Here is a 25140-nt window from a genome sequence, read left to right as displayed (position 1 = left end):
CCACATACAATCGATAGTTCAATGTCTGAACTTTTATTTGAATGTACTCTGGTGCTTGCACTTTTTGATTAAAGGTAGGCACGAGGTGTTTGAAAATTACCTGTGTTATCCTCTGAAATCGGAGGATAAACTATCCTACAATGCAACGCGGTTTCCATATATGGTAAAAAATTTGGCCGCCATATTGAATTTAGCTATCCTCCAAAAACGGAGGCCGCCCAGACCTGATCAAACGCGTCTAGAAATTTGAAGTTTCAATAACTTCCAGATAAAATAAGATTTTTATCAAATTTTCATATGAAATGCTATAGCAACATAGAAGTCATGAAATTATACAGAAAATTTGAGTAAATATTAACTTCAAATCTGTGTCTAAGCACCTTTAAAGACATCAGTTTCTTACAAAAATGAATCCCACCATATGACATGCCTCATCTGCAAAGAGTAGTTGCTGAGAAAATTGCAACAAAAATTTGTTGAGCACAGTTCAACGGACACACAAGGGTAAAACACTATACCCCCCTCTCCTTCGGACGGGGGTATAACAATGTTAACTGGTCAAGATAAACATGCAAATACTACAATGCAATGTTTACATAATGTAAACATTGCTAAATGCAGAGGTTGAGTTAACAATTTACACCAAAAAAAAAAAAAGATTGCAAAACTTAAATATACTAAACGAATGGATAAAACTGCACCTTTATTTGAAAATTTATCAAAGAAAAACCTCGGTTACCTCGTTCAGTCGTTCTCTGACTTACGACTTCGAAATATGGCGCCAATATTATACACTTAGACAATCCTGTCAACGAATGATTCAATTAATTTAATGATGAAAAATATTCTGATAATTACATTTATATGTGATATTAACATTGATTATATATATATATATATCCTCTAACTCATAATAGGATTACGGTTATGTACAAGCTTTAAGGTTTTGAATATTCTATATCAATCATGGTTGAGTTGTTTAATTCATTTCGAAGAGTATTTCCGGTGAAATTGTTTTCATTCGCAACAATTGAACAAATTTACCGACTTTTTTTGTCTAAATCGATGGTTTACCACATAATTAGCCGATGTAGATAAGGAACAACAGACCTGTTTGAAGAGAAGATAATAAACTTTTGCAATGATGTCAAGCGAAGACAAAGATCAGGTTGAAAATGACACGATTGGGTAATTTTATTATAAATTTTATACTGCACTCTGTCATTTCATGTAGGAAAGTTAATGCTGAACATAGATAAATGCTCTTAACTTTATGGATACAGCTTATTATTTATAATTTGATAGAGGAACGAAAACATTATATATACTATGTTGACGATGCGACTGCAGATACCTATTCAGTTTTCATTTACATCTGTCTCTTCAAACCGCACATGACATTTGGTACGTCTAGACTATGATGTCCTATGCAAGTAAAGCCTGAACAGTGCTAATTTTAATTAAGGAATGTTTTTAAGTTTTGTGTGAGTTATTGATGTGTAAATCACACAGACTTGTCACATAGGTATATTTCATGAAGCGTGCTAGCGCTTCATGAAAAATATGCTGACGTGCAAGTCTGTGTGATTTACACACCAATAATTCACACTAAACTTGAAAACATTCCTTATATTTACATTTTACATATTTAAAAGCACCAAAAATAAACTCAATATTTGAATTAATCGCTGCCCTATATCGTTACATTTTTATTAACATCTCTGTAGCTCATTGTGACATCACTTTAGGGCAAGTTTCTCTGTGCATATTTCTATGTGTGAGTATACACGAAAATGGTATTCAAATCAATTTCACAGTTGACTTAGTAGAAAAACATAGCAAATGTAAATATTGAAGAATGTTTAATCGACTGTTTTTCTGCAATATCCATTAAATCATTGTGATTTTATTTTTTGTTGAACTTTTGTTGCTTCTGCAAGAACGTAGTTTGCGGTGAGATACAATTCACAAAGCATTATGGGACCACAAGGTACTGCAGAAAAAAAAATAATTTGGATCAATGTGCAAAGTGCGAATATTCTCTTCTCCCGGGTGCTGCTTTAAGAGCTCGCAGTGATGAGCGGGCTTTGCACTGCTTGCTGCACTTACTATTTAGCATATTAAACCACTAGTACTTGGAATTGCATTCTTTCACAAATTATAACCTGTTTATATCAGAAAAACTAGAAACCTAATATAGAATGATTTTAATATATATAATGATTTCCCCACAACTCCCAAAAAGCTTGCTGATTTTTTCCAATTTTATGGCCCTAGCCCCAGTCCCAAAAAGTCAGTTGAGAGCCCAGTCATAATTAGTTAGAATAATCAAACTGTGTCTCTGACAAGCCCTTGCCATAGATAGAATTTGTCCCATGTAGTTGCAATGTAGCAAACCGGAGCGGATTTGCTCCAAAATGATTTTGAAGAATACAAAAGGAGTTGCACTGAAAATAACTACCAAATTAATCATGACAAACCTTTTTTGAGGTTGTATATGCCTTTTAACCTAAAAAAAAATAATCCATATCAAGCAAAAATTCAACTCATTTTTCAACATTTTTTTATCGCTTCGTATTTACACATCATGTTGAAATTTAGAACTCTCTGGATTTTCATAGTAAATGCACCGATTTTGGAGTTATATCACCTGTGTTTATTTTGCTACATGAAAAATCCCAAGATAGCCAATCAGACTCCTTAAATGTTTTGCAAAAACAACAAGCATGACCTTCATCTTTTCCCTGAACTGCCTTTTGCATAAATTCATAAAAGGTACATACATTGTGAACGGAACTATTTTGCAGCTCTTATTAGAGGTAATATTTGGAGCCCTGATAGTTTGAACCCAGGGCTTAAAACAATGATTTTAAAGTGACAAATGACTATGACTATGTTTCTTTTAAATTGCATAACTATTTTAGATATGAAATTACTGCAGCAATTCAATTGCTTCTCAATTCCTGTAATGGTACAAACAATAAGCTCTGCTTTGTTATCATGATGACTGGTTTTTGTAGTACGATGGGAAATGATAAATGGCTGGACGCTTATAAGGACCCCGTTGCCTCTCTTTACACACTAACCCAGTGTATCTGTCTGTCTGATGTCCAAGCTGATGGTGACTGGAAATTAATCATAGCTGATCTGGGGACAGGGACATACAACATGAAACTGAAAGTCTACAAAGGTAGGAGGATAATCTTCTGTGCTAGATTTAGATGCAGCTGTTTGTTTTTTTTTTATTTACGAATAATTGTTCGAAATTTCCAACATTAATCTATAATTTTCTCCTCTTGTATATTTCAGGGACGAATTTAATGAGCGAGCACACGATAATTGACTTACCAACAGGAGTCGTGACATTTTACATGGACACACATGAACCACGAACACCAGGTATGAGTATGTCTAGAAATGAAAACTGTTAACTCAATAATTTATGTTTATCATCCATAGATTTTAATAAGATGATTCCTGCCCCAAAGTTCATTTGAATTTGTAAGACATAATAAGTTTTGATTAAAACAATAATATGAGAGTTTAATTGATATTATCTTTATTGTCTAGAAATTTTTGCAAAGCAGTACAGCTTTTATGATCTTTCACATAATGTTTTGCAACGTATGAACATATTTAATAATTCATATGAAACTAATAATTTTTTAACAACAAATTCATTATTATGATATTTCAGCCATAGCTGTAGCTTCAGGTCCTTACATTTATGTATACAAGAATTTGAGGCCATATTTCAAGTTCACCCTGCCAACACTAGAGGTCAACCCAGTGGAGGCTGATCTCTGGAATCAGGTCAAAGAGGTACATACATAAGTCAAATGTGTCTGAATTTTATAGACTGAAGCTTTTATACCAGTACGGTGTTTGTGGAAGAGTTTTAATGAAATCTTTAATTTAAAAATTACTTGTTGAATATTGCAGGAAAAGATAAATATATTTGTCCTGAGGGAAATGCTGGAGGGAATGAGGTAAGAGGGTCCTATTTATTATTAGTGAAGATTATTTGACTCTAGCTAGATTATCCAAGTAAACTTGCCATCCCTACTTATCATTCCAGTATATCAGTTGTCTATTCAACAGAGCATTAACTTTGTAATGGAGAAGCTGAACTTCAGTATAAAACTTGTTTAAAATTTGTCAGTACATTAAAATAACATCCTTCTCAGCACTAGCTTCAGTAGCTTAATGATGTGATTTTATTTAATATAGGGCTGAAGGCATTGTGTTAACTGTAAGGTCACTGAGATTTCTACAACTACAGGATGTTGGAGATTGTGAAACTTTTGCCAACATGTACAAGCACACACCACTAAAGAGACAGGTAAACATAGTACAAACACACACCACTAAAGAGACAGGTAAACCTAATACAAACACACACCACTAAAGAGACAGGTAAACCTAATACAAACACACACCACTAAAGAGACAGGTAAACATAGTACAAACACACACCAGTAAAGAGACAGGTAAATCTAGTACAGAAAAACACCACTACAGAGACAGGTAAATCTAGTACAAACACACACCACTAAAGAGACAGGCAAACCTAGTACAAATACACACCACTAAAGAGACAGGTAAACATAGTACAAACACACACCACTAAAGAGACAGGTAAACCTATTACAAACACACACCACTAAAAAGACAGATAAACCTAGTACAAACACAAACACTAAAGAGACAGGTAAACCTAGTACAAACACTCACCACTAAAGAGACAGATAAACCTAGTACAAACACCCACCACTAAAGAGACAGATAAACCTAGTACAAACACACACCACTAAAGAAACAGGTATACCTAGTATAAACACACACCACTAAAGAGACAGGTAAATCTAGTAGAAACACACACCACTAAAGAGACAGGTAAACATAGTACAAACACACACCACTAAAGAGACAGGTAAACCTAGTACAAACACACACCACTAAAGAGACAGGTAAACATAGTACAAACACCCACCACTAAAGAGACAGGTTAATCCAGTACAAACACACTCCACTAAAAAGACAGGTAAATCTAGTAGAAACACACACCACTTAAGAGACAGGTAAATCTAATACAAACACACACCACTTAAGAGACAGGTAAATCTAATACAAACACACACCACTTAAGAGACAGGTAAACCTAGTACAAACAAACACCACTAAAGAGACAGGTAAATCTAGTACAAACACACTCCACTAAAAAGACAGGCAAACCTAGTACAAACACACACCACTAAAGAGACAGGTAAATCTAGTACAAACACACTCCACTAAAAAGACAGGCAAACCTAGTACAAATACACACCACTAAAGAGACAGGTAAATCTAGTACAAATATACTCAAAAGATAGATAAATTAGTACAAATACTTGTTGCAAAAGAAACATGTCACAAAAGAAACATGTCACAAAGAAGCACATGCCACTAAAGAAACGTAAAAGTACAACAAATATGGACATTTAACAGTTGTTCATTTTGTAATGTCAGTTTGATAAACTTTTTGCCAACTTAGGTACATTGTACAAATGAGGTGATATTCAAAGGAATATTTTTGCAGAACTTTCACAATGAAATTAAACAAATTTTTAAACAACCTATGTTTACAGTGCATTAACATTTTTTTAATTCACTAAGACATGAGGTTAAATTAAGTTTACATGTTTATCACAGAATATCTTTATCATCATGCATTTCTTTCATCATAGTGGAACTACATGATAATGATTTATTTTATCATTTGTTGCATAATCAGAACTTGTACAATATTTCAGACTGTGATAACTTGTTTAAGTACTATGAAGAAGTCTATGGCGGAGGAAGACGCCATCAGTTGTCTGGTTCTGGGTACAGAGAGTAAATCAGTGTATGTCCTTGACCCTGAGGCCTTCACTGTACTTACCACAGTAAGTCAAGATCTACCACAGAAAACTTCAAGTTGAACATAGAAATGATACAATGTGGCACCTATATTGTTATCCAAATTACAGCATTTACTTTTCAAAAATAATACAGTCAAAGGAAAAACTTTGAGATATCTGAGGATTCAAGATATCAAGGGTAAAATACTTAGAGAATGTTGTTGGTACTTCTAAATCACTTTGACATATTCATATAGTATCGATCGATCAGTGTTTCAGGTAACAAAGTTCAACTGTAATTTTATTTGTACATTCAAATTATATAAAAGATGTTTTTTTTACAGAGACCATTGAATCATATAGACTTACATTTTTCACCTGTAATTAATTGTGTTACAGCTTGATTTGCCTGCAGTACCTGTGTTTCTCAGTGTGACTGGTCTTTATGACGTGGAGTACAGGATCGTGGTAGCTTGTCGTAATGGATGTATATACACATTGAAAAGGTCAGTGTATCACAATGAAATGTTTATAAATCTGTTAGATATACAGAATTTATCTGGCTATGTGAAGTTAATTTTGACACAAACTCTAATTAAATTTTCAGAGGGACAACTGACCCCACAAAGAATTGTATTGAGTTGAATTCTCAGCCTGTAGGTCTGGAAAGGATCAACAAAACAATTTATGTGGGAACAATGGATGAATCTCTACACTGCTATACATCAAAGGTAAAAAAATGTATATAGTCAAAACTCATCATCTTGAACTCAGTGGGACTGAGAAAAAAAGTTCAAGATATCTGTGGATTTGATATTTCAAGGGTAAGATACTTAAAAAATAAGTAGTTTGTACTTCAAAATCACTTTGAGATATCCATTGCATTCAAGATATCGGTGTCGGAGAAACCAAAGTTTAACTGTATATTGTATAATTCATGAACTGATCCTCTGGCAGTCTTAATGCTATACAGCCTTTGGAAATAAACCTGTGTATTTTATTTTGTGTAGACTAAAAATATTGCTGTCTACTCTTCATATATTTAATTGAAAACATAAATTGCAGTAAGAAGATTGTTGAATATCTGTAATAAAATTATATAGGGTAAGAAGTTATGGACAGTAAAATTACCGGGGAGTATGACAACTATGGAGGTGATAGACTACAAGAGTAAAGGCTTTAAGGCTGTGATAGTGGCACTCAATAACTGTCAGGTCCACATCTACAAGGAGAAGTACCTCGTCAATGTAATCAAGTCGGATGACGTGGTGACGGGGCTCAAGTTTGGACAGTTTGGCCGAGAGGAAGGAACTCTCATAATGACCCTGAAAGGTACACACTACGCATAACTTTTGAGTATCTAAGCTATGCTTGCAATAGCAAATGTAATGATGAGGCAAAAAGCCACTTGCACTGCAAGCTCCTATGGCAACACCAGAAAAAGTTCACACTTAAAATAAAATATCTCACCGTGCTTTTATCAAAATTACTTTAGATAAAATGCTGCTAAATTCTTTTGACTCAGTCATGGAAATATAAGTAACATATTCATATGACCCATGATGTGACATTACAGACTAAGCTAATGGTGCTGTTTGAAGAGGTGGATTTAAATTAAAATGTACATAAAGGTATCCATTAATAGATACAAACTGCATTATCCCCAAAGGCACACCATCAAACATCTTATATGTATAATGTGAAATTTTTCTCTTAATGAAACTAATCAGTCATCAGGCTAGCTTCTCCAAGAATGCTGCTAGTAACTGCCAAAAAGGTTTACTCAGGTGGTCATATTATAGTTTTGCAAGTCCAATTCTCAGTTATGATGATTTACATATAATTCAATGTGTAAAGTGTTTTGTAATTTGGACATACATGTATCAAATACAGCTGGTATAAATGATGTGGTTTTCTTTGTCAAGTGAATTTATGAATTGAGTAGACAATAGACTATAGTATTTAAGTCAGTTTATCAGATCTGTTTAATTTTGCAACAATTTATGACTACATGTATTTTATCAAAGGATGATGTGCCAAAACCACTATTAGTGGCCCCTTTTTCTGCAACAAATTATATTTAATCTACAATGATTTTGATAGTTTTTAAATAAGAGTGAACAGTTTTTAATAGTTTGGATACTTCATATTTATGAGGAATACCGCATTATCGTTGATTTTTTAGACCCTGTAACAGCAAAATTCATCATGGTTTTGACCATTTGTTGTTTTATGAATAAAAATGAAAAGAATGGGTGGGTCTTAGTACAATAGAGGAGTATGCATGTTAAGACAGAATAGGTTTTCATATCACATGACAATGTTTACCTGTCAAGAAAGTACAGATGTATCCATGGGAGTTGAAAACCTCAAGCAATCAATTAATTATCAAAATAAAGGTGTGTTATTTTAAGTAGATAATCTTTGATAAAGTTATCAAGATTAATTTGATTTTGTAATTAATTGATTTTTTTTTCAACAATCAATTTGCAGAGTGTCATGTCTCAAAAAGATGACAGATAGCTACAATTTATTTTTTCAATGTATTAAAAAAAGCAATGTAATTACAATGTATTGGTATTGATGTTTTATTAGGTTGTTCCTTGGTTTCATTCATTAAAAAAATATAATGAGCAATTATTTTTTCACTCTAAATGTTTATAAGAAAATTGTGAACACCTCTTAGATCCATAAAATATTAGTGATTTGGCACCTCTGAAAACCCCTGCGGGGGGTATTTGTCCCTTTTGGACAGTTCTATTTGCTTTTTTCCCTAGCCAATGTGCTCAGGTGAGCAATGTGGCCCATGGGCCTCTTGTTTTTATTATAATCAACAATTTAAGCTAGAGATTTATTATCTAGTACATATATAAATGAAGCCAAATTGCCATGATATGAGCTGACAAGTAGTGTCGACAACATGTGAGAAGAATGTTACCACATGGTACACTTACTAAAAAAAAGTTGTGTATTCATCTGGTTACAAAGTGTCAGGTGAGTTCACGCCAGGTAAATAACAATTGTTTACAATGGGGAAGGCCATTTCGATTTTTGAAAGTTTTTAACCACATGAATTGATCGCATTGAGGTACAATTTTCTCCTTTCACATATACAGCTAAACTTCGAAATATCGAACACGGATATCTCGAATACCCTGGATATGTCAAAGTAAGGCCACAGTCCCGACGAAATTTGCTTTATAAATGATTAGAAATGATTATGTCGAACACGGTAATGTCGAATACCCCGGTTATCTCGAAGTAAAATTGTGTACCCATTCATTAAAATCACATGCGTTATCTCGAAGTCGGGATAATTTTCCGCTCTGATGATCAAGTCCGTTAGGTAAACTGAATGCTCTGTTGATAACAACCACCTGTCTGTCACACACGGGTTACCTGTGTTCCTGTGATCAATAGAAAATAGGGCGATAATTATATGATGTGTAAGTATGGCTTACCTTGATTTTAATTAAGCAAGCCAAAGGTTGTGTGTATTAGTCTTATGCATACGCATGGATGACATGTATCTTGATAATCGCTATTTAATGCTATGTGTAATATGCGCTCTTGCATAGTTTATGCATATGAAAGCGAAAATTGTAAACAATGTGAAACAAAATTCTGTCATTTAATGCAATAAGAATTTATTTTTTCTATATGAGTGCAGAGAATTTACAACCATCAGCGTGTGTCGCAGTGAAAACTCAAGTTGTGCTATGGTGCCCTGTGATTCCGTGTTGTTCTCTTGTTAGACAAAAGTGCGTGATTCTTCTTTTGCATTTGATTTTATTATGGTAAAATAATTTTCTTTTAACTGATTATACATGTGTGAACATGTTTTTCCAATAAAAAAAATGTATATATATTTCGTTTGCGTTATTCTGACAGCGACCGGTTTTAAATTTACAATGCATAGATGATATCCGGTTACGTATACATGGGAAACGATGCTTGCAGTTGACTTGCCGGGTTGGTAGAAGGATGATACTTCTGTGCATATTATACAAAGTATTTATTTTGTGAATTATAAAAAGGATGTAAAAATCTTTTTAATGCTAAATACATGATTGTATATTAAAGAAATCGTAAATAAAATTTCAAACGAGAAGGAATTTTACATGTTTCTACTATTAAGTGCATGTTCACTGCACTAAGTATATTTGAAGTTCATTAGAATTATAACCCTCGATATGTCGAACCCCCGGATATCTCGAAGTTCATCAACAGTCCCGTCAACTTCAAGATAACGAAGTTTAACTGTAGGTAGATTTTAATAAAATACAGTGACCATTCGAGAGAGAAAAATGTACCTACTTGCGCTCATGTATTTTAAGAGCTTTGTAAAGTGGGGTGGCTAAAAATGAATGGGAATTAGATGTAAACAGTTTACCCCTACCTGAAATTAATAATATATCTTACATCTGATCATCTTATTTTCCGTAAAGGTGGTATTCCATAAAGGTACATATGTCAAAGATTAAGTATATGCAAAAATAAGTGGAAAATTCGGATTATTATTTTTTTTTAATTCTACCAAGGGGCCGTATGGCACATCATCCTTTCAGATCAGTTCCTTTACATAAGCACTCAAGATGATATGATGGTTTAACAAGCATTCTGAGAGTATTGCATTAGCAATACTAGTCCCCTACCAACAAGTGTAATCTGGTTCCCGGTAAAAATTGAAAATGCCATAATTCAGTCAAAAATCAATGAAGTGGAACGAAATGCAGACTTGATCTGTAACTCATCAAGATACACCCACATACTAAAAATCAGCTCAATATCTGCAAGCGTTCAGAAAAAAATTGCGGAAAAACCCTGAAAAATTGAAAAGGCCATAATTCCGTCAAAAATCGTTGAAGCGGAAGGAAATGCAAACTTGATCTGTAACTCATCAAGATACACCCACATACCAAAAATCAGCTCAATATCTGTGAGCGTTTAGAAAAAAGTACAGAAAACCAAGTGGGACAGACTGAAAGAGGGACAGACAGATAGCTAGACAGATGGATGGACAGACTCAGAGGAAACCTATTGTCCCCTCCGGTTTCACCGGTAGGGACTGATAAGCTGAAGCCATTGATCTGGTGATCTGTGTTCATCAGTATAGATAAAACTCTAAAATCTTAAAAGATCTATAATTTGAAGTTTTTGAAGCTTTAAGAATTTTGCAAATGTATACATATGTATCAAACTTTATTCTCGGATATTGATTTAAAATCTACACCAGTTGAATTTAAGACTCTGTCCCTCTTCCTCTAGGTGGAGGGCTGATGATTAAGATTCTGAAGAGGAATGCGACGTTTGAGGAAAAGGATTTGTCTGGAGGTCCTCCTGCAGCCCAGAACTCTCGTCTTAATGTTCCAAAGAAAACCAAGCTGTTTGTGGATCAGACAATGAGGGAGAGAGAGAGTGCTGTCAGTATGTATCACAATTTCTCAGAAAGAGGGAATTATATTCCACATTTTCATTCCTTGTAACAAGACTTTTTTGGGGTACCAATGTTTTTGACCTCATGACCTTGACCTTGAAGTTTGATCTACTGTACAGTTATAAAACTTGAACCCTGGCCATGACTTTTGAAAAGTTTGTGCTAGGCTTTTCATTTTTGAAATGTGTATTTTTCATGACCTTTCTTTGAGTACCAACATTTATGACCTCTTGACCTTAGAATTTGACCTATTTTTGAAAAACACTTTAACCTTGGCCATAACTTTTGAACATTTGTTGATAGAGGTTTCATATTGCATTTGTGTATTCCTTGTGACAAGAACTTTCTTTGGACACCAGCATTTTTGACCCCATAACCTTGATGGAGATTGAATACTTTTGATAACACTGCCTTATGGGGCATTAGTGTTCTACAAACAGATCAATGGTTTGCCTTCTATCATCAGTAAAGATACTTCACTTTTTGCCAAGGGTGTTGCACATATGTGCAAGAGTTATTATTGCAATTAGTAGTTTAAAGGAATTCTTTTGCACATGTACTGAAGACACAACACGCCTCTTTCACTTACCTTTCATCTGAAGCAATGTAAATAATTTTACAAATAGAGTGTATTGAAAGCAAGGCAAAAAAAAAACACAACTTTTCGTAGTATATGTACTATGTTTACAAATGTAAAAGTATTTTGTATCTTATATCACATGTTGGAATACAATGACTGAAATCCATTGGATAAAGAAGTATCTGCGAGATAAAACCCCATGGTTCCCCATATTTTCATTCATTTTTACAGTTTAAACTTAGAGAAATATTTCTATTGTCAACATTGACATCACATAATGTGTATAAGCTTAAATACACCTGCATGTCTTAAAGATTCTCATGGACTTTTTGATAGTTAGACTCGCAGTAAAATTTGGAATCCATGGGTATGGTCAAACTTATAAGATCTTTCAATGCAGAAATTTTATTTTTTTCACTTGACCTTTATGATTTTCAGCAACAAAAAGATGGTCATTTGTATCTGTGCACAGTCCTATTGGATTAATCAATCCACATTCTATGTAACAGAGAAACTGTCCATCCGGGTCTATGAGGTGGACACAATGATTGCAATTATCAGCTATAAGGATGTGACTCTGACTGTCTGTGGTGATTCCTCGTGGATGGAATGGTTGGTTCTTTGGAGCAGGAGTATGTCCAGTGTACCTGAATCTCAGTTTCCCGGCCTGATTGACCACCACCACTACTGCTTTAGCTCCACATTCAGACACACAGATATCCAGGTTTTTGTTTTCAGTAATATAATCAGAATCAAATGAATAGAGAGGTGTATCTTTATCATCAAACTGAATGGTTTGTTTCTCTGTGGAGCCAGAGTAACAGACAACTTTTGTTTGTGTGTAATCATTACTGTACATGATAACAAGGAGGTCACCAGAGGAGGTACTACAGACACTGTAAGGTATCCAATTCTGTAGTCTGATCACCTTCTCTATCTTCTCATTCTTCACAATGTTCACAGTTCTATCAAAGTTATCAGTATAAACTAGATCTCCACTTTTTGTCACTGCTATGTCAGATGGTATGTTCCCTGACTTGGTTGTGATTGACTTGAGTAGTGATCCCTGATTGATGCTGTAGAGTTTCATGGTGTCGTCATTCCCACTTGTCCAGATTTCTTCATCACTCAGACAGGCCACATTGTAAAGTTCTCCATACCCAGAGTTTATGGTGGTGACAATCTCTGGTTCATCAAGCAGTTGTTTGACTGGAGGAGAGGATCCAGCTTCTGGTGATTTCTGTAGTGTCTTCATGCTATAACCATGTTTTTCTGAAGTGAGGGAACTTGGTGATAAGGCTCCAAACAGTTTGCAGAGTTCTACACCTTGGATTCTGCCTTGTGTGAATTTTGGTAAAGATGGCACAATTTTTTCTGGTAGATTTTTATATCTTCCTATGTTAACAGACGTAAAATTAAAAAGCTTTGAAATTTCATTAGTGTCTTCAACAGTATTAAATGAATTGATTTCATCCTTGATGTCAGAAAGTTTCTTGTTTATTTCATCCAGATATTTCTGTAGAGTTTGTAACTGTGTGTTTTTCATCTCATCAACTTCATCCTTAAGTTTCCGGACAAGTTTGTCAATTTCTCTGTGCCAGTCCTCTCCATGTTTTGTTATGGCTGTTGAGAGATCTCCATATTCCTTTTCTAACTGACTCATTCTATTTTGTACACCAGAGGCAATGTCCTGGTAGGTTGGGTATTATTTCATTTAGTTCAGTTTGTTCTTTTTTGATCTTTTCTTTTTTCTTATCTAAAACTTGTAAGATTTTTAATAATTTATGACCTAAATGTTGATCTGAAGCAAGGCATGTGGCACACACAGGAATGTCACATTGATTACAGTACATTTCACATCGTTCTTCGACATGAGATATGCATGCGGGGTAGATAGGGGTAGATTTTCTAAGAGTAAATCTAACAATTTCATGTTTTTTGGATTCATCAGATATCATGTGTTCTCCCACACAAGCCTTACACAGGTTGACAAGACATGTATCACAGTGCATCTGTACCACAGCAGTCTCGCACAGGTCACATCGCATCACGTCCTGGGCACTGGTACGGGGGTCCGTGATTAAACAAGGCCTAGTATGAAAAAAAGGCATATGTTAAAATATTCTTAGAGCACTTCGATAAAAAAATCAAATGACTTATACTTAAATCTCAAATAACTGAATTCAGAGAATGGTGATCTTGAGCGTTAATTATTATATTTTTTGAAATGCAATGATTTATGGCAATGTATATGAGCTCAAGTGACTTTTTCTGGTCACATTTTGTCCAGTATCCATCCATCCATCTGTCTGTAAACAGTTTCAACTTCTTTTCAAGAACCACTCGGCCAATATCAACCAAACTTACCACAAAGCATCCTTAGGCAAAGGAAATTCAAGGTTCTTCAAATAAAGGGCCATGCTCTTCTTCAAGGAGAGATAATTAGGAATTAGTGAAAAATTAATGGCCTCTTTCAAAAAATTTTCTTCTTAAAGACTGCTGGGCCAGAAAATAGGAAACTTAATTTAAGTGAAAAAAATCATTACATCATGTAGATTCTAGTTTGTTTAAATCATGACCCCCGATGGTAGGGTGGGGCAACAATGGGCAATCAAATTTTATCATAGGAATATAGGGGAAAAAAATCCTGTATTCAAAAACATCCCAGCCATGATCAGTCATATCTTTTTGGAAGCATCCTCAGGTAGTGTAGAATTAAATTTGTTAAGATCATGACCCCCATGGATAGGGTGGAGCCTCAATGAGGATCAGTTTTACACTGGAATATATAGGGAAAATCTTTGAAAATTTTCTTCTTAAGAACAACAAAGCCATGATAAGTCATATTTTTAAAAACATTCTCAGGTAGTGTAAATTCAGGTTTGTTCAAGTCATAAACCCTGGGTAAAGGCTAGGGCCGCAATGGGTAATCAAAGTTTTACATAAGAATATTTAGGGAATTTGTTTAAAATCTTCTTCTCAATAACAGTAAAGCCATATCATTTATACATGGAAGCATCCTCACGTAGTGCAATTTCAATTTTTTCCCAAATCATGAACTCCTGGGGTACATGGGGCCACAATATGTGATCAAGGTTTTACATAGTTAAAAATATGGGGGAGGGGGGATTTGCCAAACAACAACAGGGCTGCATTAAACTCAGGTGAGAATTGTACCCAATGAGCCTCTTGTTGAAGTAATATAGTCTTGTACAAAATTAACAGCAACTTTTAAGTTTTATATCATGTGTTCTTAAATAATAGTACTGGTACATTCAGAAGTCTTTTCAAAGGTAATATGAAAAAAAAAATATGAAAACCCTGTCACTTCTAGTCAAAAACAGTCAACTTAAAATGTTTGAAAAGTAGGTCAAACTTCAGGGTCATAAGGTCATTAATTATATAGTAGATACGTTTTGTCACAGGGCATGCACATGTAAACATAAGAATTAAACAAGCTCTATCTCTTCAGGTGCATAAAATCATAATGGCCAAGATTTCAGTTTTTAAAAAGTACATATGTCCTTCAAGGTCAAAGTCATGAGATTAAAAATTATTACACATTTTTAACAATATTGTGACAGGTAATGCACTCTTGAAATATGAAAGCAATATCTTTTCTGATTTAAATAGAAGTTATATTATAACTATATTCTAAAAGGTCTGGTCACAAGTAATGTACATGTGAAATTTGAAAAGCTTAAGATCACAGCAAATTTTAAGACTATATTATTATAAGATATGAAAGGCATACATGAAACAAACTTTATAGACACATTTTGGCTGAATTAATTAAGTCTAATTATAAGGAAGCTTTTTGAAATGAACCCAGGATGCTAAAAATGTGTTGTTTATATATTTGTCAAATCCGGGTCTCTGCTGAAATACCAGTGGCAGACAACACTTTTCTATTTATAACTTTGTCCTTGTTAATGGGTATAGAGTCTTACATAAATATATTATATGCTTACTAGTAGTTATAATGTGTATTCAAAATACTGTTTGAAAAAATCTTGTCCATGTTATTTTTAAAATCATCTTATTGTAATAATAAGCAAGATCTATCAAACAAATTCATCCATGAATATTACCTGCAGATTTTAATGGTGTCGTCTTGTCAGCAGTTAACAGCCTGTCTCTATGCGCAGAGATCACCTGACCCACTTACCTGTCATATCTACCTGTCAGACATTTTTACTTCCTGGTCTGTGTGTACTGAGAATTTAAATTAGTGATCCTTCATTTCTTACTTGGCCTAACTTTTATTCATTTTTAGCTCACCTGAGCCGAAGGCTCAAGTGAGCTTTTCTGATCAAAATTTGTCCGTTGTCTGTCGTTGGCGTTGTCGGCAGCGGCGGCGTTGTAAACTTTTCACAATTTCATCTTCTTCTCCAGAACCACTGGGCCAATTTCAACCAAACTTGCCACAAAGCATCCATGGGTGAAGGGGATTCAAGTTTGTTCAAATGAAGGGCCATGCCCTCTTTCAAGGGGAGATAATAGAGAATAGGTGAAAAATTAATAGCGTCTTTTAAAAATCTTCTTCTCAAGAACCATAGGGCCAGGAAAGATGAAACTCATGTGGAAGCATCCTCAGGTAGTGTAGATTCAAGTTTGTTCAAATCATGACCCCCGGGGATAGGGTGGGGCAACAGTGGAGGATCAAAGTTTTACATAGAAATATATAGGAAAAACCTTTAAAAATCTTCCTCTCAAGAACAGCAAAGCCATGATGAGTCATATTTATATGGAAGCATCCTCAGGTAGTGTAGATTCAAGTTTGTTCAAATCATGACCCCCGGGGGGTAGGGCAGGGCCACAATGGAGGATCAAAGTTTTACAAAGAAATATATAGGAAAAATCTTTTAAAATCTTTTTCTCAAGAACAGCAAAGGCATGGTTGGTCATATTTATATGGAAGCATCCTCAGGTAGTGTAGACTCAAATTTGTTCAAATCATGACCCCCGGGGGTAAGGTGGGGCCACAATGGAGGATCAAAGTTTTACTTTGAAATGTAAAGGAAAAATCTTTAAAAAAATCTTCACTGGAACACAAAGCCATGATGGGTCATATTTATGTGGAAGCATCCTCAGGTAGTGTAGATTCTATTTTGTTCAAATCATGACCCCCGGGGGGTAGGGTGGGGCCACAATGGAGGATCAAAGTCTTAAATAGAAATATATAGGAAAATATCTTCTGAAGAAGAACTGCAAAGCCATGATAAGTCATTTTGATATGGAAGCATCCTCAGGTATAGTGTAAATTCAATTTTGTTCGAATGATGACCCCCGGGGGTAGGGTGGGGCCCAATGGGGGATTGAAAATTTTAAATAGGAACATATAGGAAAATATCTTCTTCTCAAGAACTGAAAATCATGTTTAGTTATTTTGATATGGAAGCATCCTCAGGTAGTGTAAATCCAGGAATTTCATAACGGGGTGGGAGTAGAGGCAGTGGGTCTGGGGGCTGTATTGAAGCCCCCAGTGGGTCTAGAGCAAGGCCTTGGTGGGGGTCTGGGAAGCTGACAAATTCTTACAAAGAAGAGATGTTTTTCCTTGATTTTAGGATAATGGACATATAAGTTCTACATAAAAAAATTCAAACGGGGGTGCACGCCCGGCGCTCTGGCCCAGGATCCATCTTTGTGGGGGTAGGGTGGGGCCCAATGGGGGATCGAAAGTTTTACGTAAGAACATATAGAATAAAAAATATTTCTTCTCAAGAACAGAAAAACTGAGTTTAGTCATAGTGATATGCAATCATCCTCAGATAGTGTAGATTCAAGCTTGTTCAAATGATGACCCCTGGGATAGGGAGGAGCCACAATTGGGGATCAAATTTTTGCAAAGGAACATATGGGAATTTTTTTTTTTAAACCTTATCAAGTACAACAAAGCCATTAATTTGATAAATTGACATGGAAGGTAGTTTAAAATTCAAGCCCCCCCCCCCCCCCCCCCCCCCCCCCCCGGTAATCTTTACTGAACTGATTTGTGCTTTTGCGTAGCCAATGTGCTCAGGTGAGCGATGTGGCCCCATGGGCCTCTTGTTACTACTTGTATTAAGATTACTTTTCTTAAGTATCTATATTTTGAGTTAAAAATAATTAAGAGTGAACATTCTCTATAATTTATTTTAACTCTTATATGGTAGCCAGGTGCCTTTTGCATATAATTTATATACTGAATTGAATTATGAAATATTGCTAGCTTGGAACCAATATTATAGGTATGTAGCCATTCCTGCCAGAACACTAAATTACTCGGAACTAAAATCACTGTATCTAGAAAAGAACCACCAGAAAGGATTTGTTTTAATTTAAAAAAAAATCAAATATCTGCTTTTGAAGAAGAACTATACATTAATTAAGTACATGTAACATTATTTGATACAAAATTCCCATTTAAAGTGAAGATTCAAGTTTCTTTAAGTCATGGCCCCAGATAGAATCTGAGTTTGACATGAGAATATATAGGGAAAAAAAGAACAGAAGTACATTTGGTCATATTGTTGAAATGATCTAATTAACATATGCCTACATCAGTGATGTTTTTAATTAATACATACATTAATGAATGAGTAGCTTCAATAAACCATAATTACTGGGTTTAAATCTCAGAACTTATGATATTGATTAATAAAGTATCTTAATATCTATATTATTTTATAGGAGAGCTCTAAGGTTTGAAATGAATTTTATGAAAACTACAATTTTAAACTCAACAAAACTTTTCAAAGTTGTTTTTTGGGATTGTACAGTAAAACTTGCTTAGTAAGAACATGGATATAGCGAATTTACAGATAGAGCAAAGTTTTTTGCAATCCCCGGCAAAATTCTTAACAATTCCTTGTAAAATTTTACTGATATAACAAACGTGGATATAGCAAATTTACAGTTACAGCTAACTGATTTTGTGTCCCCTAGACGTTAAAAATAACTCAATTTACATCTTTTTTTAAAATTCTAAAATATCGAACTGACATAATTTTATAAGTATTTATATTTGAAACTCAATTCATCAAAAAACTTTTGAATTCTAAGGTAAATTTTGTATTCTATGCTTCCCTAAATACATTTGGTAGTCAAACTTGAAGGGAAAAATCTATATTATAAATATGCAATATGTATTTTAAGGAATTCGTTATATTTGGATACTGTGGAATCATCATTGTTCATGGGGGATCAATGTTCGTTGATTTCGTGGGTAGCCCTTACCCACGAATTAACGTCCCCACGAACATTGAAACACACATACATTTAACACGGTTGATTTATTTATCTTAATAAAATATGCAAGTTACCCACGAAATTACGTCCCCACGAACCAGTCAAATTTTGGTTACCCACGAACATTGACCCCCACGAACAATGATGATTCCACAGTATAGCGAATTACGGATAGAGCGAAGTAAATTCGGAAGTCCCTAGAACCTCACTATAATCGAGTTTTACTGTATATATGAACTAAATATTGTGATCTGTATTCTATATTTGTCAGCTATGCACAGGACATTCCAAAGAGACTTGTATCTACTAAGATTGAACACACTGAGGGAGTATGCCAAGTCTCTAGACAACAGCATGAATCCCATCTCATCTGATCCCACTGAGCCACTCAAACTTAATGCGCAGGTCTGTAAATATGTACTAGTACAAGTAATATCTGGCTCAAAGTGTTGAAACTTGTTTCGACATATAAATGTTGTTGGGATAAATATTCTCACAGATTTTTTTTTCCAAATTCTTGACAAAGATACTGTAATACATTTCCAAAGATGCTTTTATTGAATTCAACTCATTAAATTGTAGCTTTTAATGCATTTCTTTATTGGCCTCAGAAAACATTTTAAAGTTAAATATGGTTATATAATATGTACAGCAAATGTTACTTTCAGGTACAAGGAATCGGTCCTACCTTTAAACTAACAGTCAATCTACAGAACACGTCCCTCAGTCAGCCTTCCACTAGTCTACTGATTACATTCTTATATGATGAGAAATTGTACTCTTTCAAAAAATCCTTCATAGAGGTCTGTATTCTGCCATAACTTTCATGTAAAGCCCAGATCTTAATCAGATATGATATTTTCTGTTGTTAAATGACAATGTATGACCTTTTTTCTGAGATAAAAATATGTGGTTTTATTACTAAATATCTTTCAATGGTTATCAGGTTCCCATGCTGGTTCCTGGTCTGAACTATGCCTTTGAGACTTTTGTTGAATGTTTGAGTGACAAAGGGGTTTCAGACAATATCAAGGTATGGAGACAGTAATTATTACGATTTATAAAGCATATTATCTGTAAATGTTGCATCATGCCTAGTACTTGGATTGGCATCTTACTCTATTACTTTTGAATGAATCGTATTTTAAAATATTTTAATACATTGGACTGCTACTTCAAGTTTACACACAAAAACACACCCTCTCACACAAACAAGAATTGCAACTGACATTGATTTTGCTATATTTATGACCTGTTTTGGTCAGGCATTTGTTTTGAAGGAAGGTTCACAGGTCCCAATAATTACTGGGGTAATTAGTATGCCCTGCACTGATGTGGAACCTGTGTCTAAAGTCTGCATCAAGAACGAGGATCTCTTTGAATAAACAGTAAAGTCTGCATAACTTAACAGCATGTCAATAGAAATAACATTGTAACTCATGTCTTGAAAACTTGATGCATGTAGTGCTGACAGTAATACTACTTTTTGTGATATTTAGCAGAATTAGTTTAAAAAAAAGAAATTAATAATTTTAAAGAACATGAATATCTGATTAAAGTTAAAAGGTGCTGAGAGAGTGCATGCTGATCTCTGCCTAGTATACACTGAATTCCGAGGAATAATCTTTACCTAAATAGCTGTGTGTTCTAACACATGTAAAGAAAATAAGGGGTATTAAAGTATTTTTATCTTCGAGGAAACCTTCTTCAAAGTTCTTCTTTGTTCCAGAAAAAAGAGTTTTTAGCTCACCTGAGCAGAGGGCTCAAGTTATCTTTTCTAATCGAAATTTGTCCATTATCTGTCATCGTCATTGTAAACTTTTCACATTTTCAACTTCTTCTCAAGAACCACTGGGTTAATTTCATCCAAACTTGCCACAAAATATTATTGGGTAAAGGGGATTCAAGTTCATTCAAATGAAGGGCCACGTCTTTTTCCAAGGGGAAATAATAACAAATTAAATTATAGTAAAAGAAAAATTATTGGCATCATTTAAAAATCTTCTTCTCAAGAACCACTTTTCTAGAAAATATGAAACTTATGTGGAATCATCCTGAGGTAGTGTAGATTCAATTTTGTTCAAATCATGAACCCATGCTGGTAGGGTGGGGCCACAATGAGCGATCATTTTACATAGGAATACATACGAAAAATCTTTCAAAATCTTTTTCTAAAGAACAGCAAAGCCATGATTCATCAAATTCATATGGAAGCATCCTTAGTGTAGATTTAAGTTTGTTCAAATCATGAACCCCAGAGGTAGGGTAGGGCCACAATGGGCAATCAAAGTTTTACATAGGGATACATAGGAAAAAATCTTTGTATTAAGTATTCAGTAATATATTAATAAGATATTCAGTACTGAACTGATCTCTGCTTTTTCCTAGCCAGAGTGCTCAGGTGAGCGATTTGGTCCATGGGCCACTTTTTTTGTTAATGTTTATGTAGGATATTTAATGAATGTTTAGAAAAAGCTTTGCCTTACTGGATTATAAACTTGAATTACTTAAGAGCTCTTAAGTTACAATTTCTTTAGGTTTAATGCAGCAAAGTTGCTGCATCTTCAGCAAATGTTTGCAGATAGGCAGTATATTTGTTAGCGCTTAGAGCTCTCCGTAAGATCCTCCAAGAAAATTTGCAAAAACATATTAAAGGTAAAAAAAAAATCTTGTATTTAGTAGTATTTTGGCCTTACTAAGTTCTAACGTTTTAATATCTAGTCAAAATAAAAGGTATATGACCGCATGATCTTCACCATTATTCACTACGTTCGTCAAACAAGAGGCTATAGTTTTAGGCAGACTGCTGATATGTACGGGTTTTGGTATCAAATTAAGAAGAAAATAAGTTTTTTTGTCTGGGTTTTCTGTAACTCGTGGAATTATAGTTAAGTTTAAGATACAGATTATTTGTTTATGTGCTTGTGTGTTTTGTTAGTAATTTATATATTTTGTATTATAACAGGTGTTTGTTCTGAAGGACGGAAAGAGTGTTCCAATCATCACAGGTGTTATCAGCATGCCTGTCAGCGAGGGATTGGTGGTAGTTTGAGGTCAACGAAGGTCAAACATCTCCACCCACGCCAAACTTATTTTATTTTATATTGTGAATTTCAGTCGGTAAAGAAACAATTTGTGAGCTTTAAAATTGAACTTTTATTCCATGGTGGAAAAATTAACATTCAAATGAACTATTTATGTGCAATGATAAAATATTGAGATACTAAATTTGTAATTTTTTCAGGGTGAATGGAATCTTACCTTACCCTTGATTTGAGTGATAACATAGGATTTTTGTTAGCTATTTTAATTTTTTCAGTATTCCGTCCAGATTACTGTTTTTCTCTCAAATGTTTCCATGTTTACTCTATTGTGTGACAAAAAAATGACTTGATATACTTTTAAAATAAGCAAAAAATAATTAAAAAAAAAAAAGAAAAGAAGCTAGAAAAGAGTGTTCATATTTTGTATTTATTTTGTAAAAAAAAAAGTATAAACTATTTTCCTATGCTAAATACAATTAAAACTTAATATTTATTTCTTGGTTAATTTTTTTTGTTTGTGTTTTTAAAAAGTCTGACAAGTGAATCAAACCCCAGTGTAGCCTAGAAAATAAAGGAGCCAGCTGGAACCTGACCTAAAAAAAAATTAGGTGACAATGTAAGGATCCAGGCCGACTTGCAAGCATTGTAGGCATGAACTTGACAAATAGACATAAATGATATAATTGAAACGTTTAATAGTTCATAGATGAATCAAAAAGATAACATAAATGGTAATATATTCAAACAAAATATTTATAGATCCAATGTTTTAGACTGCCGGATCAATTTAAATTGGTTGCTTAATTTAGAGACATGGGGAGATCTTAGGCAAAAAGATAATCAAATTAGTCACCAATTAATATTTTACTATTAACTTTTAAACAAATTAAATGAAATATGGAGATAGCAAACGGTAATAAAGCTCAGAAGTTTATTGAAACAATAGAAATCGGGAGCAGAGCCAACAGGGACCTCTAAAACATCATTTGTGGGATCAAGTGCCATGGAGAAATAAGCATCCCCTGCCGATCGGTTACCTCCGCCGTTTGCTCCTTGTCATGAACAGGCAAACGGAAAAAAAACCGGAGATAATCCAGTGTGTAAATAATGGCCTAACAATTAGTATGAAACAAACATCAGTCAGCTCATGACTTAATGATAGATTGTATTAGCTGACAAGGTCATTCTATTGACCATAGAAATTGCGAAAGTTCTATGATGACTTTGAACTAGACTGTTAATATTCTTGTTTCATCAACTTGTTTGTCAATAGCTTGCCTTGTTGTTTGTCAATAGTTTGTTTCGAGTGTCATTAGAAATTGTTTTTACGTAGAGCATGCTCTTGTGCATCGAGTCAACTGGGAGACATAAACCCCATTTGTAAATGATAAAGATATATATCTACATAAGTAAGAGATGAAGGTAGAGATGAAGGTATAATTATGCATCATGTTTATCATGAACTTTTGCTAAGTCACCATTAACATCCCATTCTAGCAAAGTATACAAATATGAAGCTGATGTGTCAGACTCTGTGGTATCTTTTATTTCAAGTTTAGTGGGATATATCATTTGCAAAATTATTTTGTTAAAAAATTATTCTGAGTGTATACACAAGTACTCTGATGTTGATATAAAATGATGTTTGAGTTTCTGATTGACAATACGAACATCGTATACATTGTATATGTAGTTTCAGGAGATCAGGTCTTCCAACAATCTATCGGAATTCCCATAGGTACCAACTGCGCCTTTCATTAGCAGACCTATTTTTGTAATCATATGAAGCAGAATTAATTCAGAAACTTATACACGAGAAAGAAAAAGAAACTTACTGTGGCCTTCAACTCGGCATTTAAATATTTTGACATGTATCAATTAACAATAGTTAATTCTATTCATATGTCGACTTGATACTACATGTAGTATATCCCAGTGAACTTGAATAAACGATGTATATATGTATCGCTTCATTGGATGTTTAAGCATGAGAGTCAAAGTTTTCTTGCATTGCTGATTTACAATTTAAATGTTATGGCGTGCATCGATGCAATACCATTATAAGCGCAGTGCCAAAGTATTGCGTACACGCACATGTTTTTGTTTGCAACAAGGAGGGGGGCGTTTCTGGATCCACCCCTGTTGTAGAATTTATAAACAAGTACGGACTTTAGACACAAATATTGGAAGCGCATAAGGGCCATGTTTTATTTTTTTTAAACTTAGTCATTCCAAATTTAAAGTTGGTAATTCCAGCTTCAATCTTGAATTTTTTCCAGATTTCCAACTGCGCCACGAGGGCGACTCGAAGATCGAGGATCTTCGATCCAAAGTTCCTTTTACTGACAGTCATAGTACAATGAACCTAATTCACACCTCAGAAAAGTTTCAGCCACTCTGAAATGTATAATTCGTGTACAAAACTCTAGCATGGTTTGGGTACCTGAATTTAAATTTGAAATATCCCAACTGTACGTTTTGTACCCTGTATAAAATTGTAATACAACTCAACAAAGCAATAAAACTTTTACAACTTCCTAAATGTTCCTTACAAATACTCCATTCGGTAAACTTACAGTTACAAAAGTACATGGAATATATGTTATCAAAACTAAAATATGCATGAAGCAGTCGGGTAATAAAGAATAGCACAAAGTGCATCAGTACGGTAAAACTTCATAGAACTATTTCATATTGATATTCAATATCTTGAGTTCTGGTTTCACAGCAGGTATTTGATTTTCTTAACTTGTCTACATCTATGTTGAGCAACAAATAAAAAGTCATTTATATCTGTACAAGTCCCCGAGGATCACTCATTTCACAGTCTGTGTAACGAAGGAACTGTCCATCCTGGTCTATGATGTGGACACAGTCATCAATTGTTATAATCGGCTGTAAGGATGTGACTCTGACTGTCTCTTGTGTACATTTCCTCGTTGACTGAATGGTTAGCTCTTTGAAGCAGGT

The 25140-nt window shown here is 34.3% G+C and overlaps 1 protein-coding gene across 1 annotated transcript; it reads left to right on the top strand.

Annotated features, from left to right (window-relative positions):
* The first annotated feature begins 1020 nt into the window (after positions 1-1020).
* On the top strand, positions 1021-22574 carry LOC133176170 (Bardet-Biedl syndrome 1 protein homolog). Its single transcript, XM_061311332.1, has 15 exons — positions 1021-1188; positions 3021-3190; positions 3310-3399; positions 3698-3822; positions 3943-3989; positions 4231-4342; positions 5793-5924; positions 6279-6385; positions 6487-6610; positions 6983-7211; positions 11148-11306; positions 19398-19531; positions 19795-19929; positions 20073-20159; positions 22092-22574. Exons 1-15 carry the CDS (start codon positions 1142-1144, stop codon positions 22176-22178), a joined length of 1785 nt encoding a protein of 594 aa, XP_061167316.1. The 5' UTR covers positions 1021-1141; the 3' UTR covers positions 22179-22574.
* The last annotated feature ends 2566 nt before the right edge of the window (positions 22575-25140 follow it).

Source organism: Saccostrea echinata, unplaced genomic scaffold (assembly GCF_033153115.1).
Source record: "Saccostrea echinata isolate AGI-Se365-2 ecotype Australia unplaced genomic scaffold, CSIRO_AGI_Sech_v1 ptg000002l, whole genome shotgun sequence".
NCBI classification, from domain to species: Eukaryota; Metazoa; Mollusca; class Bivalvia; order Ostreida; family Ostreidae; genus Saccostrea; species Saccostrea echinata.
The sequence above is the reverse complement of the archived record's forward strand: the minus strand, read 5'-3'. Positions and strand labels throughout refer to the sequence as shown.

Coding starts and splice junctions, on each gene's coding strand:
- LOC133176170 (XM_061311332.1), top strand. CDS start 1,142: ATGATGTCAAGCGAAGACAAAGATCAGGTTGAAAATGACACGATTGG. Junction 6,386..6,486: donor TGTATATACACATTGAAAAG/GTCAGTGTATCA, acceptor TTAAATTTTCAG/AGGGACAACTGACCCCACAA. Junction 11,307..19,397: donor GGAGAGAGAGAGTGCTGTCA/GTATGTATCACA, acceptor TATATTTGTCAG/CTATGCACAGGACATTCCAA.